Source organism: Hypanus sabinus, chromosome 1, assembly GCF_030144855.1.
Source record: "Hypanus sabinus isolate sHypSab1 chromosome 1, sHypSab1.hap1, whole genome shotgun sequence".
NCBI lineage: Eukaryota > Metazoa > Chordata > Chondrichthyes > Myliobatiformes > Dasyatidae > Hypanus > Hypanus sabinus.
Window position 1 is genome coordinate 12,899,330 of NC_082706.1, and position 21,513 is coordinate 12,920,842.

At 44.0% G+C, this 21,513-nt stretch overlaps 1 protein-coding gene across 1 annotated transcript in view; it reads left to right on the forward strand.

Annotated features, from left to right (window-relative positions):
• slc4a5a (solute carrier family 4 member 5a) overlaps positions 1-21,513 on the forward strand; it is a 166,926-nt gene that overhangs the window by 97,085 nt on the left and 48,328 nt on the right. The window contains exons 14-16 of the mRNA XM_059964691.1: positions 5,462-5,595; positions 10,556-10,827; positions 19,411-19,472. Coding sequence (XP_059820674.1) covers positions 5,462-5,595; positions 10,556-10,827; positions 19,411-19,472 — 468 coding nt within the window. The remainder of the gene's footprint in view (positions 1-5,461; positions 5,596-10,555; positions 10,828-19,410; positions 19,473-21,513) is intronic.

Genomic DNA, 21,513 nt, shown 5'->3' on the forward strand with positions numbered 1-21,513 from the left:
TTTTATTGCTGAGCAAGGCCCATCTTCACCCAAAGCAGAGACTGCCACAATGAATCACAGCAAGCTCCCTGATAGGGGAGAGACCATCTGCTGCCTGCTATATTACCTGGCTTGGGCATGAGGTGGGTGTGAATGTGAGAAGGACATGAGGTGATGAGGGTGTGAGGCGAATGTGGACATGGCGAGGATATGACCTTGGTGTGAGATGGGTGTGAAGTGAGAGTTAGGTGGGAGTCAAGTGGACGTGGACATGTGGTCGGTGTCAGATGGATGTGCAGTGGTCTGGGCGGGTGGGGATGTTAAATTCCAGTGTTTGATCCTGTCCGCATTACTAAGGCTCACATGACTAGCGGCCCTCCCCTTTAAGTTTGACAAGCAAGTTAATGCAGTTGTAAAAGCCAGTTTTTTCCAGCTTCGTACTATTGCCAAAATCAAGCCGTTTCTCTCCTTCAAAGATCTCGAGAAAGTCATCCACACCCTTATATCCTCCCGCTTGGACTACTCCAACTCCCTGTATACTAGGATTAGTCAGTCGTCCCCGTCTCATCTGCAACTGGTCCAGAACGCCGTAGCCAGGCTCCTGAGAGGGACCATATCACTCCTATCCTGGCCTCCCTCCACTAGCTGATTTTAAGATATTTTAAGATTCTCCTGTTTGTTTATAAAGCCCTACAAGGGCTGCCCTCCCCTTATATCACAGACCTTCTAACCCCTTATTCTACTTGCAGGTCCCTCAGGTTGGCTGATTGGGGCACCTGCCTGTCCCGCGATCTAAATTTAAGTTCAGGGGTGACCGCGCCTTTGCTGTTGTAGCCCTTAGACTGTGAAACAGCATTCCCCTCCCTAACAGATCTGCCCCCTCCATCGACTCTTTTAAATCCAGGCTCCAAACTTACATTTATTCACTGGCGTTTGAATCCTCCTGATGTGGCTGATTTTTGAGCCCTCAGAGGGGCAAAGCGTACACACGCCCAGCTAATCCACAGCCACTTCCAGGACGGCGGTGACACACAGCACATGTGGAAGGGCATCCAGGACATCACCAATTACAAGACAACATCACCTGACTGTGCAGGTGATGCCTCCCTCCCAGATGCGCTGAATAACTTCTACGCCTGGTTTGAGGTGGAAAGTGACGTGGCAGCGAGGAAGACTACCCCTCCTACAAATGACCAGGTGCTGTGTCTCTCCGTGGCCGATGTGAGAACCCTGTGCAGAGTCGACCCATGGAAGGCTGCTAGACCAGACAACATTCCTGGTAGAGTGCTCAGAGGATGTGCAGACCAGCTAGCAGATGTTCTCACTGACATCTTCAACATCTCTCTGAGCAGCGCCACCATTCCAACGTGCTTCAAGGCCGCCACCATCGTCCCCGTGCCGAGGAAGTCTTCAGTGTCCTGCCTAAATGACTACTGTCCTGTTGCACTTACATCCATCATCATGAAGTGTTTCGAGAGGCTCATCATGAGGCATATGAAGACCCTGCTGCCCCCCTCACTGGACCCCCTGCAGTTTGCGTACCGTCCCAACCGCTCAACAGATGACACCATTGCCACCACCCTCCACCTGGCCCTAACCCACCTGGACAAAAAAGACACATATGTTCAGATGCTGTTCATAGACGTCAGTTCAGCATTCAACACAATCATCCCTCAGAAACTGATTGGAAAGCTGAGCCTACTGGGTCTGAACACCTCCCTCTGCAACTGGATACTAGACTTCCTGACTGGGAGACCTCAGTCAGTCTGGATTGGGAGCAGCATCTCCAAAACCATCACACTGAGCACGGGGACTCCCCAGGGTTGTGTGCTCAGTCCACTGCTGTTCACTCTGCTGACCCACGACTGTGCTACAACACACAGCTCGAACCATATCATCAAGTTCGCTGATGACACGATCGTGGTGGGTCTCATCAGCAAGAATGACGAGTCAGCTTACAGAGAGGAGGTGCAGCAGCTAACGGACTGGTGCAGAGCCAACAACCTGTCTCTGAATGTGAACAAAACAAAAGAGATGGTTGTTGACTTCAGGAGGGCACGGAGCGATCACTCCCCGCTGAACATCGATGGCTCCTTGGTAGAGATCGTAAAGAGCACCAGATTTCTTGGTGTTCACCTGGCAGAGAATCTCACCTGGTCCCTCAACACCAGCTGCATAGCAAAGAAAGCCCAGCAGTGTCTCTACTTTCTGCAAAGGCTGAGGAAAGTCCATCTCCTACCCCCCCACATCCTCATCACATTCTACAGAGGTTCTATTGAGAGCATCCTGAGCAGCTGCATCACTGCAGTTCGGAAATTGCACCATCTTGGATCACAAGACCCTGCAGCGGATAGTGAGGTCAGCTGAGAAGATCATTGAGGTCTCTCTTCCTGCCATCATGGACATTTACACTACACGCTGCATCCACAAAGGAAACAGCATTATGAAGGACCCCATGCACCCCTCATACAATCTCTTCTCCCTGCTGCTGTCTGGGAAAAGGTTCCAAAGCATTCGGGCTCTCATGACCAGACTATGTAACAGTTTCTTCCCCCAAGCCATCAGACTCCTCAATACCAGAAGCCTGGACTGACACCATGCCCTACTGTCCTGTTAATGCCTACACTGTTTTGTGCACTTTATGCAGTCCAGTGTAGGTCTGTAGTCTAGTGCAGCTTTCTCTGTGTTGTTTTTTTTTTATAATGTAGTTCAGTCTAGTTTTTGTACTGTGTCATGTAACACCATGGTCCTGAAAAACGTTGTCTCATTTTTACTATGCACTGTACCAGCAGTTATGGTCAAATGACAATAAAAGTTGACTTGACTTGACTTTTGGCTTGTGCCTTGGCCCTTGGGTTGTTTCTTTTGTGCCTATAAGCTGTTTGCCTTGTTGATTATGTTTGTGTTTCTTGTCTTTGTGATTTTAGCTATCTGCTCTGATCTGTACAGCACTTTGGTCAATGTGGGTTGTTTCTAAATGTGCTATATAAATAGATTTGACTTAACTTGACTTTGGTGCCTTCTTGGACAACTGAGACCTTTACTGGTTGACAAGGCCACCACCTCCTCCTGCACAAGGTAACTCACTGAGTCGGGACCTGAATGAACTTTGGGGAACTGTGTCCCTAACCACCAAGTCACCCGCAGCAAATGCAGCTTTGGTATCTCAGGGTGAAAGCAGCCATTTCTAATTGGTGCCATAACTGGGTCCAATGGGGTATTGACGCTGTCAGTCCCCATCCTTAATTACCTCAGATCACCTGAGAATCCACCATATTGTTGGAAGTTTGGAGATAGCAAGAATTCGGATAAGTTATGGAGATGGCATCCCTCGCCTGAAGAGTGTTAGTCAGCAGGATTTAAAGCCAATACTTCAGTGGTTACCATTACTAGTACTAACTATTACTAATACTATTACTGCTAAATTTATTTAATGAATTCCCCGCTGCTTTTTCAGGAGGGACAAGGATAAAGCCTCTAGGGCATTACACCAGCTAGTTCAGGGGTTCTAAACCTGGTGTCCATGAATCCCTTGCTTAATGGTATTGGTCCAGGGCATAAAGAAAGTTGGGAACCCCTGGGCTAGAATAAGGTGTCTCCTAAATCAACCCTGAAGGATATAGACATTGTATAGGCAGAAGGGGTTCATTTAGTTAGCCTTTTGATTTATAATTTAGTTGGTTCCGCACAACATTGTGGGCCAAAGAGTTTGTTGTTTGGTTTAAGATCCTGCCTCTGCTTTGGATATGCCCCTGGTCCTTGTCTGACTGATAAAGGTTCTCTTTATCCTTCCATAAACAGAAGAGATTCTGCAGATGCTGGAAATTCAGAGCAAAACACACACACAAACTCAGTCTTGATGAAGGATTTGGCCTGAAACATTGTCTGTTTATTCCCCTCCTAGATGATGCCTGGTTTGAATTCCTCCAGCATTTCATGTGTGGCTGTTTATTCTCCCTCCTTGTTTCTCTACGTAACCTGGAAAATAATCAATTTACAAACACAAGTAAATCTGCAGATGCTGGAAATCCAAAGCAACACACATAATATGCTGGAAGAACTCAGCAGGCCAGGCAGCATCTGTGGAAAAGAGGAAACAATCAACTTTTCGGGCCAAGAGTGTTCATCAGGACTGGGGCGACAAAGATGAGAAGTCAGAGTGAGAAGGTGGGGGGAAGAGGAGAAAGATGTCCAAGGTGGCAGGCAATAGGTGAAACTGGGAGCATTCCTTAACTTCCTCATTTTTGGGGAATGTAGCACCAGTGTGCATGTAATGTCCCCTCTTGATTTAGTTTGGGAAGCTGAGTACTGTTCTGGTTCACTTTGTGCTTCTACGCAAGTGCTGGAGGTTTTTTTCTGAGAGGATATCTTGTGCAGGAACAAGTGGCCCTTCTTATCTGTGAGGAAATGGCCTTGGGAATGAATGCCATGTTGCTTTTTATTTCATCCAAACTATCTGAAATACAAGCAGGCATCAGTGTAAGTGGAGGATACATAACGGATGAAGTGTTTAGGACAAGGTTTCCCAACTTCTTTTATGCCAATGACCCCTACCATTAACCATGGACCCCAGGTTGGGAACGCCTGGTTCAGAGTCACTTTAGTTCAAAATGTTGGCAGCTGGAATATTCAATCATTGGGTCCATGCATCAGGAAGACCAGGGTGAAGACAAGCACATATAGCATCTCCAGCCTCCTTCCTACATTGCTCCTACCAAAGTAAATTAGGCGACACAAGAGACTGCAGACGCAGGAATCTGGAGCACAGTGGAGGGCTATGTAGGAGGGAAGGGTTAGATTGATCTTAAAGTAGGTTAAAAGACTGGCAGAACATTGTGGGCTGAACGGCCTGTACTATGCCGTTTTGCAATATCCACAAAGTCACTAGAGAGACACTGGAGCTAATGGATACAGAGGTATTTTATTCAACAAGATGAGGCACCCATGGAGGAAGAGGCCTGTTCAACCCAATATTACATGACATTTCATATGCTGAAGATCAAAGATAGTGGCTGGACAACTCTGTAGTTACAATTATCTACGATGCTTCCTTTGGATTACCTATAATTTTCACACTTTCTTCTTTACACCCACACTCCAGACACACAAAATGAATGTTAATCGGTATTGTGTGGTTTTCATTTAACTGGTATCCACAGTTCCAGCATACTATTGTCTGGGGCTGCATTTTAAATTTAATCTACAATCCAAATTCAGGTCTAAAGATTGTTTGCTGAAATTAATATTTTGCTACATACCCTAACTCCAGAATACTCCCTAACATGCTGTGATGTTCTATACTCTATATTCTAACTTTATGTGTTTTTAAATGGATTGAAGTATGTATTTCATAAAATTAGCTCAAGCCCTGTCAAAGTGTTTGTGATGTTACTCAGGGCAAAGATATGATCCACTCCATCCGAAACAGGTTGGAATGAGTGACAAGAGCTTCGGAGTGACAGACTTTGCTTTCTGCCACCAGGGGGTGATCGAGAGTTTCCTGGGCACTGCTTTTACCGGCGCCGTCTTCTGTCTCTTCGCTGGGCAGCCCCTCACTATCCTGAGCAGCACGGGCCCCATCCTCATCTTTGAAAAGCTCCTGTTTGACTTCAGCAAGTAAGTGTGGGGCACTTGATGGCTGGCATGAACATAATGGGCCAAAGGGCCTGCTTCTGTGCTGTATCATTCTGCAACTCTTTCAGAACAGCCCTTAAAATCTAGCTGTTAAGGGTGTTGAAGTTGTATCAGACATTTGTGAGGCCTAACTTGGAGTATTGTTTGCAGTTTTAGTCAGGAAAGATGCAAATAAGGTTGAAAGAGTTCAGAGAACATTTACAAGGATGTTGCCCAGTCTGGAGGACCTGAGTTATAAGGAAAGATTAAACAGGTTAGGACTTTATTCCTTAAAAATTAGAAGATTAAGAGAAGATGTGATAGAGGTATACAAAATTATGAGGGGTATTGATGGGGTAAATGCAAGCAGGCTTTTCCCCCTGAGGTTGGGTGGGACTACAACCAGAGGTCATGGTTTAAGGGTGAAAGGTGAAAAGTTTAAGGGGAACATGAGGGGAAACTTCTTCACTCAACAGGTCGTGAGAGTGTGGAATGAGCTGCCAGTGCAAGTAGTGAATGCAAGTTCAGTTTCAATGATTAGGAGAAGTTTAGATAGTTATGTGGATGGTTAGGGTATGGAAGTCTATGGTCCCAGTGCAGGTCGATTTAGAATAGGCAGCTGAAATGGTTTGGCATGGACTAGATGGGCCAAATGGCCGGTTTCTGTATTGTGCTTTTCTATGACTATATTAGCTTTGGATTTCTGGGATGACTCCACTATCTATGAAGTTTTAGAAAGAAGGGCCTGTAAAGTGCTGTACTATCTATGTTCTATGTTCTAAATACCCTGCTTGTTTTGGGTATGTAATTAAGTTGAGGTTGTGTATGTGGTGTGTATGCCCCTCTAGTCAAATGGTGCTTAAATCCCATTTAAAATTCCAAAGAACTAAGGATGCTTAGTCATTGAGCATATTCAAAGGTAGACCAAAAGTTCAGTTGCAAAGGGAATTGGGGAATATTGGGAATGTACAGGAAGATGGAGGATGAGTGCTGCTCAGTAATGTGTCTCTGATCTGATTGGTGAAGAAGGCACCCATTCCCATTCATAAGGTCCCAGGTGACCAATGAACTGCTGCGTTGTTCAGAGGTTGCACAAAACAATCTGTGACCCACATAAGCAGGTCACAGCCAGGGAGGCAAAGGTGAATCCGAAAGTTTGTTTCTGGGGATCTGAGGGGGAAATTGTTTACACAGTAAGTTTCTGGAATCTGCTACCAGAGAGGTTGGTGGAATCAGATTCAATTGCTATGTTTAAGAGGCATTTAGGCAGGCACTTGAATAGGCAAGTGGTAGTGTCTCAAGAAGGCGACATCCATCATTAAAGACCCTTGCCATCCATGGTAAGTCTGTCTCGCGGAAGACACGCACTTAATGTTTTTAGAACATCATCCCTTCCGTGATCAGAATTTGGAGTGGTCCACAAACATATAAAGATCATAAAATACAGGAGTAGAATTAGGCCATTTGGCCCATCAAGTCTGCTCTGCCATTTCATCATGGCTGATCCTTTTTTCCTCTCACCCCCAATCACCTGCCTTCTCCCTTTAACCCTTCATGCCCTGACCAATCAAGAACCTATCAACCTCTGCCTTAACTATTCATAAAGACCTGTCCTCCACAGCTGCCTGTGACAAAGAATTCCACAGACTCACCACTCTCTGGCTAAAGAAATTCCTCCTCATCTCTGTTCTAAAAGGACACCCCCCCCCCCCATTCTGAGGATACATCCTCTGGTCTTAAGGCTCTCGCACCATAAGGTATATACTCTCAACATCTTCTCTATCAAGGACTTTCACCATTCAATAGGATTTAATTAGGTCATCCCTTATTGTTCTGAGTTCTAGTGAATTCTAGCCAGTAAGTTAACAGGAGTAACTCATAATTTTTACTGTCTTTCAATGTACGACTGCCACAAAACAACAAACTCAATGACAATTATAGTGTTAGTGATAATAAACCTAATTTCAATTCCAATCTTGATCAAAGAATATGGACCTAATGCCACAACTGGAATTCATATGAATAAGCAAAAGTGTTGGCTTTGGTGATGGGCTGAAGGGCCTGTTTCTGGGCTGTGTAACTCCATGACTCTGTTTTGGGAAACCATTTAAATCTATTTGCACCTCTATAATTTATCTTTTTTTGTCTTTGTTACATTATTCACTCCCTGTTGCCCAGAGCATCAGTATGACTTGGGAAAGCAGTAATAGCCACCCAAACTGTGCCAGGGCGTGGCAGATTCAGGCAGCCAAGTCCCTTCTTTAGATGAACCATCTAAGACCATTCAACAATCCAACAAGTTCAGGTGCCAACTAGTGGAACAATGACACTCACCAACATATAGGCAAGTGCTTTAGTTTCTATCCCTTCACTCTGACAAAAGCAACACAATTCCCTTCAACACTTAAGAGGGGAATAGTTAGGGTAAACTCAATTAGGCTTTTACAGATGAATAATGCACACAAAATGCTGGAGGAACGCAGCAGGTCAGGCAACATCTATTGGAAATAAATAAACAGTTGACATTTTGGGCCAAGACCCTTCTTCAGTTCAACTGAATTTTGGTTCTACGAGAACTAGTGGTCATAGGTTAAGGGGGAAAGGTAAAATACTTAAGGGGAACCTGAGGGGAGAACATCTTCACTTGGGGAGTGGTGAAAGTGTGGAGGTAGTGGATGCAGACTTGATCGCAAGATCTAAGAGAAGTTTGGATAATTACATGTCTGGGAGGGGTGTGGAGGGCTATGGTCCAGGTGCGGGTTGATGGGCAGAATAACAGTTCATCATGGACAACACACACACAATGCTGGAGGAACTCAGCAGGCCAGGCAGCATCAATGGAAAAGAGTACAGCATCCAGCCAAAGGGTTTCGGCCCGAAATGTCGACTCTGGTTCCCTAAACAGAGTCATGGAGTTACACAGCCCAGAAACTTTTCCATAGATGCTACCTGGCCTGATTGATTTCCAGCATCTGCTGATTTTCTCTTGTTCATCATGGACTAGGTGGATTGAAGGGCCTGTTCCTGTGATGTAGAGCTCTATGACTCCACAGCTCAATGACTGCCAGGCTACTGCAGACAGGTGATGCTTTAAATTACTGAAGCAGTATCAAGAGTCCAGCACCGCTGATCTGCAGAAGTGTTCGTGTTCCTGCCACAGTGAATAAATCTGGAACGAAATGTTCATGTTAATCGTGGAGATACACGTTGGCTGTTAAAGATTCACTTGGTTCTCTGAAGGCTTTCAGAAAAGTTTCTGACTGCTTTGGCTCAAGTGCCGTCAGCAATGCTCAGCGTGGGCGACTCCGATCTGCCCAAAGTGGCCCACAATCCAATCAGTGCAGAAATAGAACACAGGCCGGCAAAGTCCCCATTGTGGGAATTAATTCGGCTTGCAATGTTCAGTCTAGAGGTTGGGTGGCCCAGTTACACAGCCAGTGGAGCAGTGGCCTGCCGGTACCAGAGGCATGGGTTCAATTCTGAACTTGGTGCTACTGGAATTGGTTTACTTACTTTCTGTTCATTATGCCACTGTTGTTCAGGGCAGAGAGGAAGGTTCTCCATCTCTGCCTGTCCATACCATTGCACACATACACAGAAGGATTCTTCATTGCTATTTCTGTTCCAAATTTTTATGACCAGTCAGGGTCATTAGGCCTAAATGAACTCCCCAGACCTGGAGGACCAATGGACCTCTCTTAGTCTGGCTTCGACCCTTTGACCTGTTTGGCATGGGTGACCCTACCAAGAGCCAAAGCACAAGGCCCTGACTCCAGGCAACATAGCTCTCTGGGTCGCTGAAACACGCAAACCTCCAGGTTGTGGTCCTCTTGGAGTTGGTTCGGTAATGCTTTATTACCGTTATGTCCTCTGAGATACAGGGAAAAGCTTTTGTTTGTCTGCCATCCAGTCACCTCATGCCACACACAAGTGCATCAAGATTGGAAAAAGGTAAAAGAATGTGGAATATGATGTTTCAAGTATGAGAAAAGTGCAGTACATGTAAACTCATGACTCTCCACAGAGTGGTGTGTGTGTGGTACACACTGCCGGGGTGCTGGCAGAGGCAGATACGTTAGGCGCATTTAAGATAGTCTTCGATCAGCACATGAATGAAAGAAAAATGGAGTGCTATGTGGGAGAGAAGGGTTAATCTTGGATTTGGTTAAAAAGTCAGCATAACATTGTATCTGAAGGTCCTGTACTGTGCTGCATCATTCTATCTTCTATGTAGAAGTCCAAGTGTGCGGAGGGTTTTGCTCATTCGACCTGTGACCACATGGGTTTCCACCATCTCAAAGGTGTGTGGACAGGTAGGTTAGGTGGCCACCAATCTGTGGATGAGGAGCAATCTTTGGAGGGAGTTGACGACAATGAGGAGAGAGTAAGTAAATGGGATTGATGTGGAAGATGTAAAGTAGATGGTTGCTGATCAACTTGGGCTCACTGGCAGACCCATTGAAACCTACTGAATGTTGAAAGGACTAGATAGGGTAGATGTGGAGAGGATGTTTCCTCTGGTGGGGGCATCCAGAACTGGAGGGCACAGCCGCAAGATTGAGGGGTGACCCTTTAGAACAGAGGTAAAGAGGAATTTTTTTAGCTGGAGTTTAGTGTATCTGTGGAATGCTCTGCCACAGACTGTGGTGGAGGCCAAGTCCGTGCGTATATTTAAGGTGGAAGTTGATATTTTCCTGATCGGTCAGGGCATCGGTGAGAAGGCAGGTGTCTGGGGTTGGGTGTGATCTGGGAGCAGCCATGGCAGAATGGCAGAGCAGACTCGATGGGCTGAATGGTCTAATTCTGCTCCTATGTCTTATGATCTTATGGATCCTACTCCAGGGGTTTCCAACCTTTCATATGCCATGGACCCCTACCGTTAACCGAGGGGTCCGTGGACACCAGGTTGGGGATCCCAGCCATGTTGTCTCTCTCTGTGACTCTATGCTTATCTCTCTTGCAGAAGTAACGATATAGACTACCTAGAATTTCGGCTCTGGATTGGCCTCCATTCTGCTTTTCAGTGCCTCCTTCTAGTTGCCACGGACGCCAGTTTCATCATTAAGTACATCACGCGTTTTACGGAGGAGGGCTTCTCCATGCTCATCAGCTTCATTTTTATCTATGATGCCATTAAGAAGATGATCGGAGCCTTCAAGTACTACCCCATCAACTCCTTGTACAAGCCTGACTACGTGACCATGTACAAGTGTGAGTGTGTGGCACCAGACGCAGGTGAGTCAGCCACCACCACGGTGGAGAGAAGGAGAAACATTGACCAGAAAGCTCAAAATATCAAAATTCATTGACCTCCTGTGGAATTTCATACCAGAATTTTCCTTTCAGATGTTTTCCAACTAGTTTATACCAATGTCTTGTGCAGTCCGAAGTATAAGACGTTATGTTAAACATCCACCTACCCAGTTCCTGCCTAATTATGAAGGTTATAATTGGGTGTCCAGTGCTTTCACATCTTCAGAATGCACCCTGCACTCACAGTACTGTGCAAAATCTCAGACGCCCTAGATTTTTAATATGTTTTCAGATGGTACGGCTTTCACAGAGCCCTGATCTCAACGTCATTGAGGCTGTCTGGGTTTATCTGGAGAAACTGAAGCAAGCAGGAAAGCCAAAGTCTGCAGAAGAACTGTGGCAAGTTCTCTAAGATGCTTGGAACAACCTACCAGCTAATTTTCCTATAAAACTGCACGACAATGTACCCAAGAGAATTGATGCAGTTTTAAAGGAAAAGGGTGGTCACATGAAATATTGATTTGGTTTAATTTTTTACTGTTTACTTCTCCCCATAGTACTTTTTTTTTACTTAGAAACTTCTCATTTCATCATTTTTGAAAGCATCTTCGCTTTACGGAATCATTTTACATGTACCTAAGACTTTTGCACAGTGCTGTAGCTCCAACCCGATTTCTGCTGAGTTCTGTGTAACTGCACAGGCCTCCACTGAATCCAGAGTTTTCCAACACCCTCAGTTTCAGTTCCATTAGGTCCAAACTTCAGCAGAATTTCTGACATTTTCACCCCCACCCCAACTCAATTGCTCATACATGATTACTTTTCCCTAACTTCTGAAATCTAAAATCTCTGAAAGTCAAAGGGTTCCAATCAGCAGCTAGAGTAATTCAAAGTAAATTTATTTTCTAAGTATGGATTCATCACCATATACTACCCTGAGATTCATTTTCTTGCAGGCATTTGCAGATGAACATAGAATTTATGTAATTGGGCTGCAGTTATGGCTTTTACTGATTAGGTTAACCAAAAGCAAATCTATTTACTGACAAGGAAGGTCACCCCAGTCAAAAGGTTCAGCTCATCATTTGTTAATAAATTCATTAGTAAATCCAAAGAGGAAGTAGAAGTAGGTAATTCTATTTGTCAGCATATTTCTTGCTGTTTTAGTAATAATTCCATTTAAAAACAAAAGGTCTCCTTGCTGTTAAAGGGGGAAAGGGAATTCTCAGTCGAACAAAGGAAAGTTCGCAAACATTTTACAGTCCCAGCAACCTGGGTTCAATACCCGCCGCTGTCTGTAAGGAATTTGTAAATTCTTCCCATCAGTTTCCTCCAGGTGCTCCTGCTTTCCTTAGATAGTCCAAAGACATACCGGTAAGTAGGTTAATTGGTCACTGTAAATTGTCCTGTGATTAGGCTAGGGTTAAATCGGGGGTTTGCGGGTGGCGTGATGCAAAGGGGCAGAAGGGCCGACTCCACACTGTATCTTTGTAATAAATTTTAAATCTACTCAGAATAACTGGCAAACAACCATTGTGCAAAGGAAGACTAGTGAGCAAGTACAGAAAAAGAAACAAATACTAAAGATTTAATAATACTAAGAACATGAATTATTGATCTAAACCAGCTTATAAAGGGAATAAATAAGAAGGTGAAGCCACAGATATGGTCTACCTGGACTATAGCGAGGAGTTTGTCTAGGTTTCACAGAGTAGACTGGTACAGAAGATTAAGGCACAGGGTATCTGAGGTGTATTGACAAACTGGATCTACAGTTGCCTTGGTGATAGGAGGCTGAGGGTGGTGATGGATGGATTTTTTGTCTGACTGTAAGTCTGTAACAAATGGTGTACCACAGTGATTGGTGCTGGGACCTTTGTTTGTTTGTGAGATCTCCAACTAACTTGGGTAAGAATGAAGGTGACCTGATTAGTAATTTTGCAGCTGAAATAAAAATTGTTGGAGTCAAACAAATTGTCTAAGGATATAGAGCAGAGGTTCCTAACCTGGAGGTCCATGGACCCCTTGATTAATAGTAGGAGTCCATGGCATAAAAAGGTTAGGAATCCCTGATATAGAGGGACATAGATCAGTTGGAAAGTTGGGCAGATGCTAACTGATGGAATTCCATTCAGACAAGCATAAAGTAATGCACCTTGATGGGCCAATTTCTGGTAGAATCCGGAGTAACTGGCAAGGACTCGCTTTCAAAGACTCTTCATCTCATGTTCTCAATATTTATTTATTATTATTATTTCCTCTTTGCGTACTTGCACAGTTTGTTGTCTTCTTGCCTCTGGTTGAACAACCTAGTTGGGTGGTCTTTCATTGATTCTTTTATGACCATTATTCTATAGATTTATTGAGTATGCCCGGAAGAAAATAAATCTCGGGGTTGTATATGGTGACATATATGTACAATGATAATAAAGTTTACTTTGAACTTTGAGTGACGCTGTACAAAGATACCTTGGATTGCAAAGTGCATAGCTCCCTAAAAGTGTCAAGGATAGTGTAAAAGACATTGGCATGCTTGCCTTCATAAGACGAGACATTGAATCTAAGAGTTGTACAAATCATTATTTGGACTGTAATTAGAGTGCTGTGAACATTTCTATTCTCTGCACTAAAGGAAGGATGTGGTAACGTTAGAGAGAGAGTGCAGAAGAGATTCTCCAGGATGTTGCCTGGAATGCAGAGCTGTAATTCTAAGGAGAGATTACATAGGCTGAATTTAGTTTCATTAACATATAACAGAGCGACTTATGATACATGAGGGACACTGTTCCCTCTAGGATGCATGGCCGCACAGTAACCGCAATGCTCCTGCACTCATAGCCTTTGTTGCCATGTAGCTGGATTTATGACAGACAAGAAACCGTTTATGAAATGTGAAAGGTTTTCTTTGTTGTACAGTATTTCATTATACCCCTCAATTAATAAAATCGATAGTATGTGACTTTCAATTCTCATTCTAAATATTTATAGTACACATATTGCAAAAACAAACATTTAAAGTGTCGCGCATTTTCCAGGCCGCGTAAGAATCGCCTGCTCTGCGCAGCTGTAAACTAAAATTGGAGGGTATGTAGATGAGGAGTACAGATAGGCTCTTTCTCCCAGGGTAGCAGCGTCTAGAATCAGAGGGCACAAGGTGAGAGGGGGTAATTTAAATGAGATCTGAGGGGCAAGTTCTTCCATACAGAGGTTGGTAAGTATCTGGTTTGAGCTGCCAGAGGAGGTGGCAAAAGCAGGCGCAATTACAAAACTTAAAGGGCATTTGGACAAATTCTTGGATAGGAGAGGCATGGACCTAATATGGACAAATAAGTTTAGCATGATGTGGCCGTCAAAATTCAGGCAGGCTATTTCTGTGCCACACATTTCTACGATTCAATGAAATGGAACAATTGTCCATGGTGGCCACAGGGAATATTAATCTCAATGTGTGCTTTCTTTGAATGGACGTGATTTTGACAAGTTCTGATAATTTGACTATTATAATGAATTATTTACCTCTTTCATATTTGCTGCAAACACTGTTTGGCTGCTTTCAAACCTGAGTAAGTATCTAATAAAGAACCTCTGCTCTCTCCCTACATCAAACTCTGTTTGTCTGGACACAGCTGAGAAATGCCAGTCCGGTTAGACGTTTGTGTATTTAGAGCCCTACTACCTCAGATGACTGTGGGAAATGGAGTTTCTTGTGAGACCCATTCCAGTGGGCAGAGGGAGCCTCTTCAACTTGTGACCCACCACATGACTTGTTGGAAGCCTTATTGTTCCAGGTGGCACTGTAGTCTAGCTACTGGAGCTGCTGTTTCGCGGCTCCAGCAACCCATTCAATCTTGAGTTATTTGTTTGGAGTTTACATGTTCTCCCTGTGACCGTGTGGGTTCCTCTGGATGCTTGGCTTTTCTACCACTTCCCAAAGACATACATCTTTGGTAGATTAATTGCTATGACCCTGGATTGTACGTCTGGCAGAATCAGGAAGGAATTGTTCTTCCATAAGACCATAAAATATAGGAGCAGAATGAGGCTATTTGGCCCATTGAGTCCTCTCTGCCATTTCATCATGGCTGATCCATTTTCCCTCTCAGCCCCAGTCTCCTGCCATCTCCCCGTATCCCTTCATGCCCAGACTAGTCAAGAATCTATCAATCTCTGCTTTAAACTTTTCCTGCACAGCCACCTGTGATAACGAATTCCACAGATTCACCATTCTCTGGCGAATGAAATTCTTCCTCATCACTGTTCTAAATGAATGCCCCTCTATTTTGAGGCTTTGTCCTCAGGTCTTAGACTCTCCCATCAAAGGAAGCATCCTCTCCACATCCACTCTACTGATGTCTTTCAATATTCGATATGTTTTAATGAGGTCCCCCTCATTCTTCTGAATTCCAGTGAGTACAGGCCCAGAGCCATCAAATGCTCCTCGTATGACAAGCCTTTCGATCCCAGAATCATTTTCATGAATCTCCTTTGAACCCTCTCAATGTCAGCACATCCTTTCTTAGATAAGGGTCCCAAAACTGCTCTGAGAAATGCAAGTGTGGACTCACTAGTGCTTTATAAAGTCTCAACATTACATCCTGGCTTTGATATTTTAGTCCTCTCAAAATGAATGCTAACATTGCATTTACCTTCCTCACCACTGACTCAACCTGCAAGTTAACCTTTAAGGAATACTCAGCAGGTCGGGCAGCATCCGTTGAAAGAAGCAGTCAACGTTTCGGGTCCAATCTGGCAAAGGGTCTCGACCTGAAACGTTGACTGCTTCTTTCAACGGATGCTGCCTAACCTGCTGAGTTCATCCAGCTTTTTTGTGCGTCTTGATTTGACCACAGCATCTGCAGTGTACTTTGTGTTAACCTTTACGGAATCCTGCACCTCAGATTTTTGATTTTTTTTTCTCCATTTAGAAAATAGTCTACGCTTTTATTTCTTCTATCAAAGTGCATGACTGCACACTCCCTACATGATATTCCATCTGAACCTCAGTTTTCATTTCATTGTGCACTAATACAGCACAACAAATTCCTAAACGTGTAAATGTATATAGCAAATAAACTTGATCCTTGATTCTTGATTACAGGATAAAATGAATGTGTTGGAGAACACCTCTTTTGATTAGATGTCTTTTAACTGAAATCACTCGGATATTTTAAATATTCGAGATTTATAAATTGTTTAAACCTCTACGAATGCTCATCTTTATTTTCTGGCAGTCGAATCTAGCTCTGTGTCATTAAGATGTGGTACTAACATTAACAGAATCAGATTGGATTCCTGGGCTGCACAATTGATTGATTTTTAATCCAAAGTTTTTATCAATCCAAAGAGAATATAGAGTCATTATTAAGATTTACACTGCAATATACTTGGAAGCTAACTCTTACAGACCTCCAATGCTCTTGTAACATTTATTACCACCTCGTAAAAGGTTCATTTTTTAAAGGTTCAAAGGTTCATTTTATTGTGAAAGTATTCATATACAATACAACCCTGATGTTCGTCTTCTTCAGATAGCCAAGAAATATCAAAAAACCATGGGAGTTGCTGAAATAAAAGACATCAACCCCCCTATCAGCATGAAAAAGAAATAAAGCTCTCAATTCCCAAAACCCCCACCCTTTCCTTGCACAAAAAAACTAACAGATTGCCCACTTGAAAAATGACAGCTGGAACATCAAAAGCCCCAAATCCCCAACCCCCTCCCTCGCAAAAAAACAGAGGCTGTAACATCAAATCCCCAACCCCCTCCGTCGCAAAAAGAACAGGGTCAATAACATCACATTCTCAAACCTCTCCCTTGCAAAAAAACAGTGACAATAACATTAAATTCTCAAACCGCCCCGCAAAAGAAACTGCGATGATAACATCAAATCCCCAACGCCCTCTCTCCCACAAAACAGCGACAATAAAATCACATTCCCAAATCCCTCCCTTGCAAAACAGAACAGGAAACCCCCAACCCCCTCTCACACACAAAAACACTGAAAACTGAAGGAGAAAAACATAGAGTCTAATAATCACAAGAAGCAGAATACTAAAAACATCCTCCCGTCAGCATTTCAGAAGAGCCAATCTCAGTTTCTAGCCTTATTTTTCTCTGATGGCACCCTCTCTGCAGCAGACATGTCTTCATGTCTACAATGGGCAGTAGTTAACGTAGTGAAGTTCAAACCAGGCAGGTTGCACAACAGACAAATTAGGCCAAAACTTGGGTTGCACAGACCGCCTATCTTCAGGGTGTGGGCAGAATAACGGACAGACACGAGAGATTCTACTGATGGTGGAAATCCAGCGCAATGCATAAAAAATGCTGGAGGAACTCAACAAGCCAGACGGCATCTATGGAGGGGAATAAACAGTTTGCATTTCAGACTGAGATCCTTCATCAGCGTGAAAGGTCTCGGCCTGAAAAAGTAACACAGCATACATTCCTCCTGTGCAAGACCACCAGAGACAAACAAAACTAAAAGCTTTCATTATTGAGACTAAAATCCAACAATTGAACTGGTGGGGTAATTAAATATTTTTCTAATAAGAGGTTAAAATATTTTACACATACTTACTACCTATTATGCCTCAGGTGTTTAGGGCAGCAATGAAGATCCTCTGACTCTGTCTGACTTTGTTAAAAGTAGGTACAAAACTTTAATATATATGTTTAGTTGAATCAGCGCTGTGGTAGGAAGCACAGCATCCAATGGACACAGCAAGCTGCCACAAACCACAGCATAATGATGGATAATTTTTTTGGAGTGACATTGAAAGTTGTTAAAGTTCCCTGATTTCATTGCATCCCTGAGGCCTGATGTGGTCATTTTGTCAGAAGCCTCAAGCCAGGTGGTCATGGTACAACTAACAGTTCCTAGGGGAGTGGATTGAGGAGATGTTTGAGCGTAAGAAAACAAAAGACCAGGAGCTGGCAGGGCAGTGCCAGAGAGAAGGGTGGAGGGGACAATGCAAGCCTATGTAGGTGTGGTGTGGACGTTTCCCTGGCTGCTCCGTGTAGACGAACCTACTTTCTCTTCGGCATTATTGGGGTTGTAAAGCAAAGCCATCATGGCCATCACCGAGGTTGCTGAGCAAGGCTCCAGATGGCTATGGATTGAGAAGTGCAACCTGTGGACCAAAGCTGCCAGGACACAAGCCGGGATCTGATCAACCCTGGTTGGGTTGCCTAGGCAAGAGTGTCTGATGTTGAAAGACCCGAAACACCCAACGACCCCAGGTAACATCACTGATGATGTGTTCAGGCACGTCCTCAGATGTATCACAGCATCAGAGAGATAGGCAGTGACTTGGAAGATAAACTACTTACAGGTCTTCTAGATATTGCTGTGCTTGAGAGGGTAGGCAGATGTTCAGTTTAATGTCCCTCATTGTCGACTCCTCGAGGGGGCGTCAGTCTCGAGTCTTGGTGCAGAAGTGGATCTTGAACCCACAATATTCTGAGTCAAGAGGCAGAGATGAAGACTACTGAGCTGAAGTGGACAATTCAGTGGACCTCAGGCATAGAGAGGAAGGGCATGGAAAGTAAGACACATCTGTGCTTCTTAGTGATTTAAAACAAAACTTCTTTCAAAACTAAGTATGAGTATAAAAAAATTATTGTTGGAGCGTTGACTCCTAATTCCAACCCAGTCTTCATTGCTATTTGTGACAACACGGTCAAACCTTTCAACTGGGAAGGAAGGGAAGAAAATGCTGCTATCACACTGGGAATCAGGTTGAGAGTTTTGCTGAAGAATAATTAATTTATTATACTTACTGAGATGTGGAATAGGCTCTTCCAACCTTCCAAACCGTGCTGCCCAACAATCCCCGATTTAACCCAAGCCTAATCCTGGAACAATTTACAATAACCAATTAACCTAGCAACCGGTATGTCTTTGGACTGTGGGAGGAAACCCACAGGAAGCCCACGCGGTCACAGGGAGAACGTACAAGCTCCTTATAGACAGCGGCGGGATTAAATATTTTTATTACGGAGCACTTAATCTCTGTGGAATGGAATGAGGTAGAGAGAAAAAGTAAATCAGCCGTGGTTGAGTCGTGGAGCAGTCTCGATAGGCCAAGCAGCCTGATTCTTCTAATCATTTTTATGGTTTTTATTGATAAAACTATATCAGCCAAAACATTTGAGGCTGGGTTGGAATTTTGATTCACAGTAAACAGTCAAGTGTAGAGTAAACAAAAGAGGGCAGCAACGGCCAGTCCCAGAGGACGTACTTTTAAGGTGAGTGGAGGAGAGTTTAGGGGAAATGTCAGAGACTGGAGGGGGAAAGCAAATAGTATTGATTAAGTCAGGGACAGAGCAGGGGGAATGGAAACTACAGCAACCTCCCCCAATAAAGACAAGGTAATTTTTTTTCAGGGATGTACAATGAGCGGAGGAGAGTTCTGTACCAATTCTGTGCATGAAATAAATTTGTTTGACAATGGGGGCAACTGAGGTAATTTCACAAAAAGCACTGGGGGATGGGAAGTTTTAAATCAGCTAAGCTGTGACTTTTTTCATCAAACTAATCACACTTTTTTGTTGCCTCACAGTGAATACAACCTTCTTCAATGCTTCAGATTCACTGGCTTTGAACAGCACTAATATTTCTTTGGTAAGTGGGAGATTTATGCCTATAAATTGTCTAGCCCAGCCAAGAGCTGTTCTCTTCAATCCCATTTGAAGTAGTTGAGGTCACAACTTTCCACAGCACAAGAATATGCTGAACTTATATTTAAAAAAATGCATTTCATCCTCACTCTGTCCTTGCATCCGGATAAGAATTGCAGAAGATATACATTCAATGGTCACTTTATTAGGTACTCCTGAACCTTGTTAAAGCAAATTATCTCATCAGCCAATCAGATGGCAGCAACTCAATGTATATAAGCTTGCAGACATGGTCAAGAGGTTCAATTGTTGTTCAGACCAAATGTCAGAATGGGGAAGAAATGTGATCTGAGTAACTTTGAGCACATTGGTGCTAGATGGGGTGGTTCAAGTATCTTAGAAATTGCTGATCTCCGGGGATTTTCAAGCACAACAGTCACTAGAACTTACAGAAAAACAAAAAAAAATCCAGTGAGCGTCATTTCTGTGGGTGAAAGTGCCTCGTTAATGAGAGACATCAAAGGAGAGTGGCCAGACTGGTTCGAGCTGACAGGGGGCAACGGTAGCTGAAATAACCACCCGTTACAACAGTGGTGTGCAGAAGAGCATCTCTGAAGGCACAACGTGTCGAACCTTGAAGTGGATGGGCTACAGCGGAAGAAAAATCATGAGCATGCACTCACTGACCACTTTATTAGGTACAGGAGGTATCTAATAAAGTGGCCACTAGGTGTAAACACAACAGTACCAACAAAATTTCGGCGTGAAGCAGACCGAAATAGACCTGGGTTCAATTCCCACTGCTGCCTGTGAGGGGTTGGTACTTTCTGCCATGAATGCATGCGTTTCCTCCGGATGCTCCAGTTTCCACCCACAGTCCAAAACCCTACTGGTCAGTAGGTTAATTGGTCATTGTAAATTGTCCCGTGGCTAGAATCAGGCTAGGATTAAAATTGGGGGATTAATGGGTGGTGAGGCTAGAAGGGCCTATTCCACATTCTATCTCAATTTTAATTTTTTTTAAATCTGGACAAACTCCATGGGCCACAAGGACCTGAGCAAAGGTAAATAGTTAATCTATCAGGTCTGAGATGCTTCATCAGAGCTGTGCTAGTTCAGGTAGCTCCTGTTGCATAGCCTTTACTTGGGTAGGGAGACTAAGCTGTCCACTGTTCTCTAGGTGTGGCCTCAGAAGCTCTTGAAGCTTTATGGAAACAGGCCTGAGGACAAAGCCTGCACAATTACACAGTGGCGTCGCAACTTCACCAGTCCAGGTTTGATCCTGACCTGTGGTAGTGTCTGTGGTGAATCTGCACCTTTTCTCTGTGACCGTGTGAGGATACCAAGTGTGTTTTCTTTACGCATCCCAAAGGGGGAGTTTGTGCATTAACTGGCTGTGGCAATCGTTCTGGTATAGCTAAGAAAGGGAGATGTTGTTCTTATTAAAATACAGCACAGAGTAGGCCTTTCTGACCTTTTTTGAGCAACGCAGCCCAACAATCCCTGATTTAACCCTAAACACAGGACAGCCTAAACCCAACCGGTACATCTTTGGACTGTGGGAGGAAACCAGAGCACCTAGAGGAGAGTCCTGCAACCACAGGGAGAACGTACAAACTTCTTACAGGCAACGGCAGGAATTGAACCCCAGTCACCTGTACTATAAAGCGTTGTACTAATCACTCCACGTCTGCGCCATTAGAGTCTGCAGATGCTGGAATCTGGAACAATGCACAAAATTCTGGAGGAACTTGGTGGGTCAGCTGGCATCTCAGGAGGGAATGGGGTCGACTTTTCAGGTCAGGTCCCTTCATCTGGACTGGGAGAAAGAGTAGAGATAGCCGGTATAAAGAGGTGTAGAGGATGCATGGAGCAAGATCCAGAGATCTAAGGGACTGTTGCAATGTTATGATTGGGTCAATGCTTTAAGGACAGGAATGTGACAGCATCTTCATAAAAGTCCTTCTTCTTGTTCCTCCCCACTGATCTCCCTCCTGGCATTTATCCTAGCAAATGGAACAAGTGCTGCACCTGCCCCTACACCA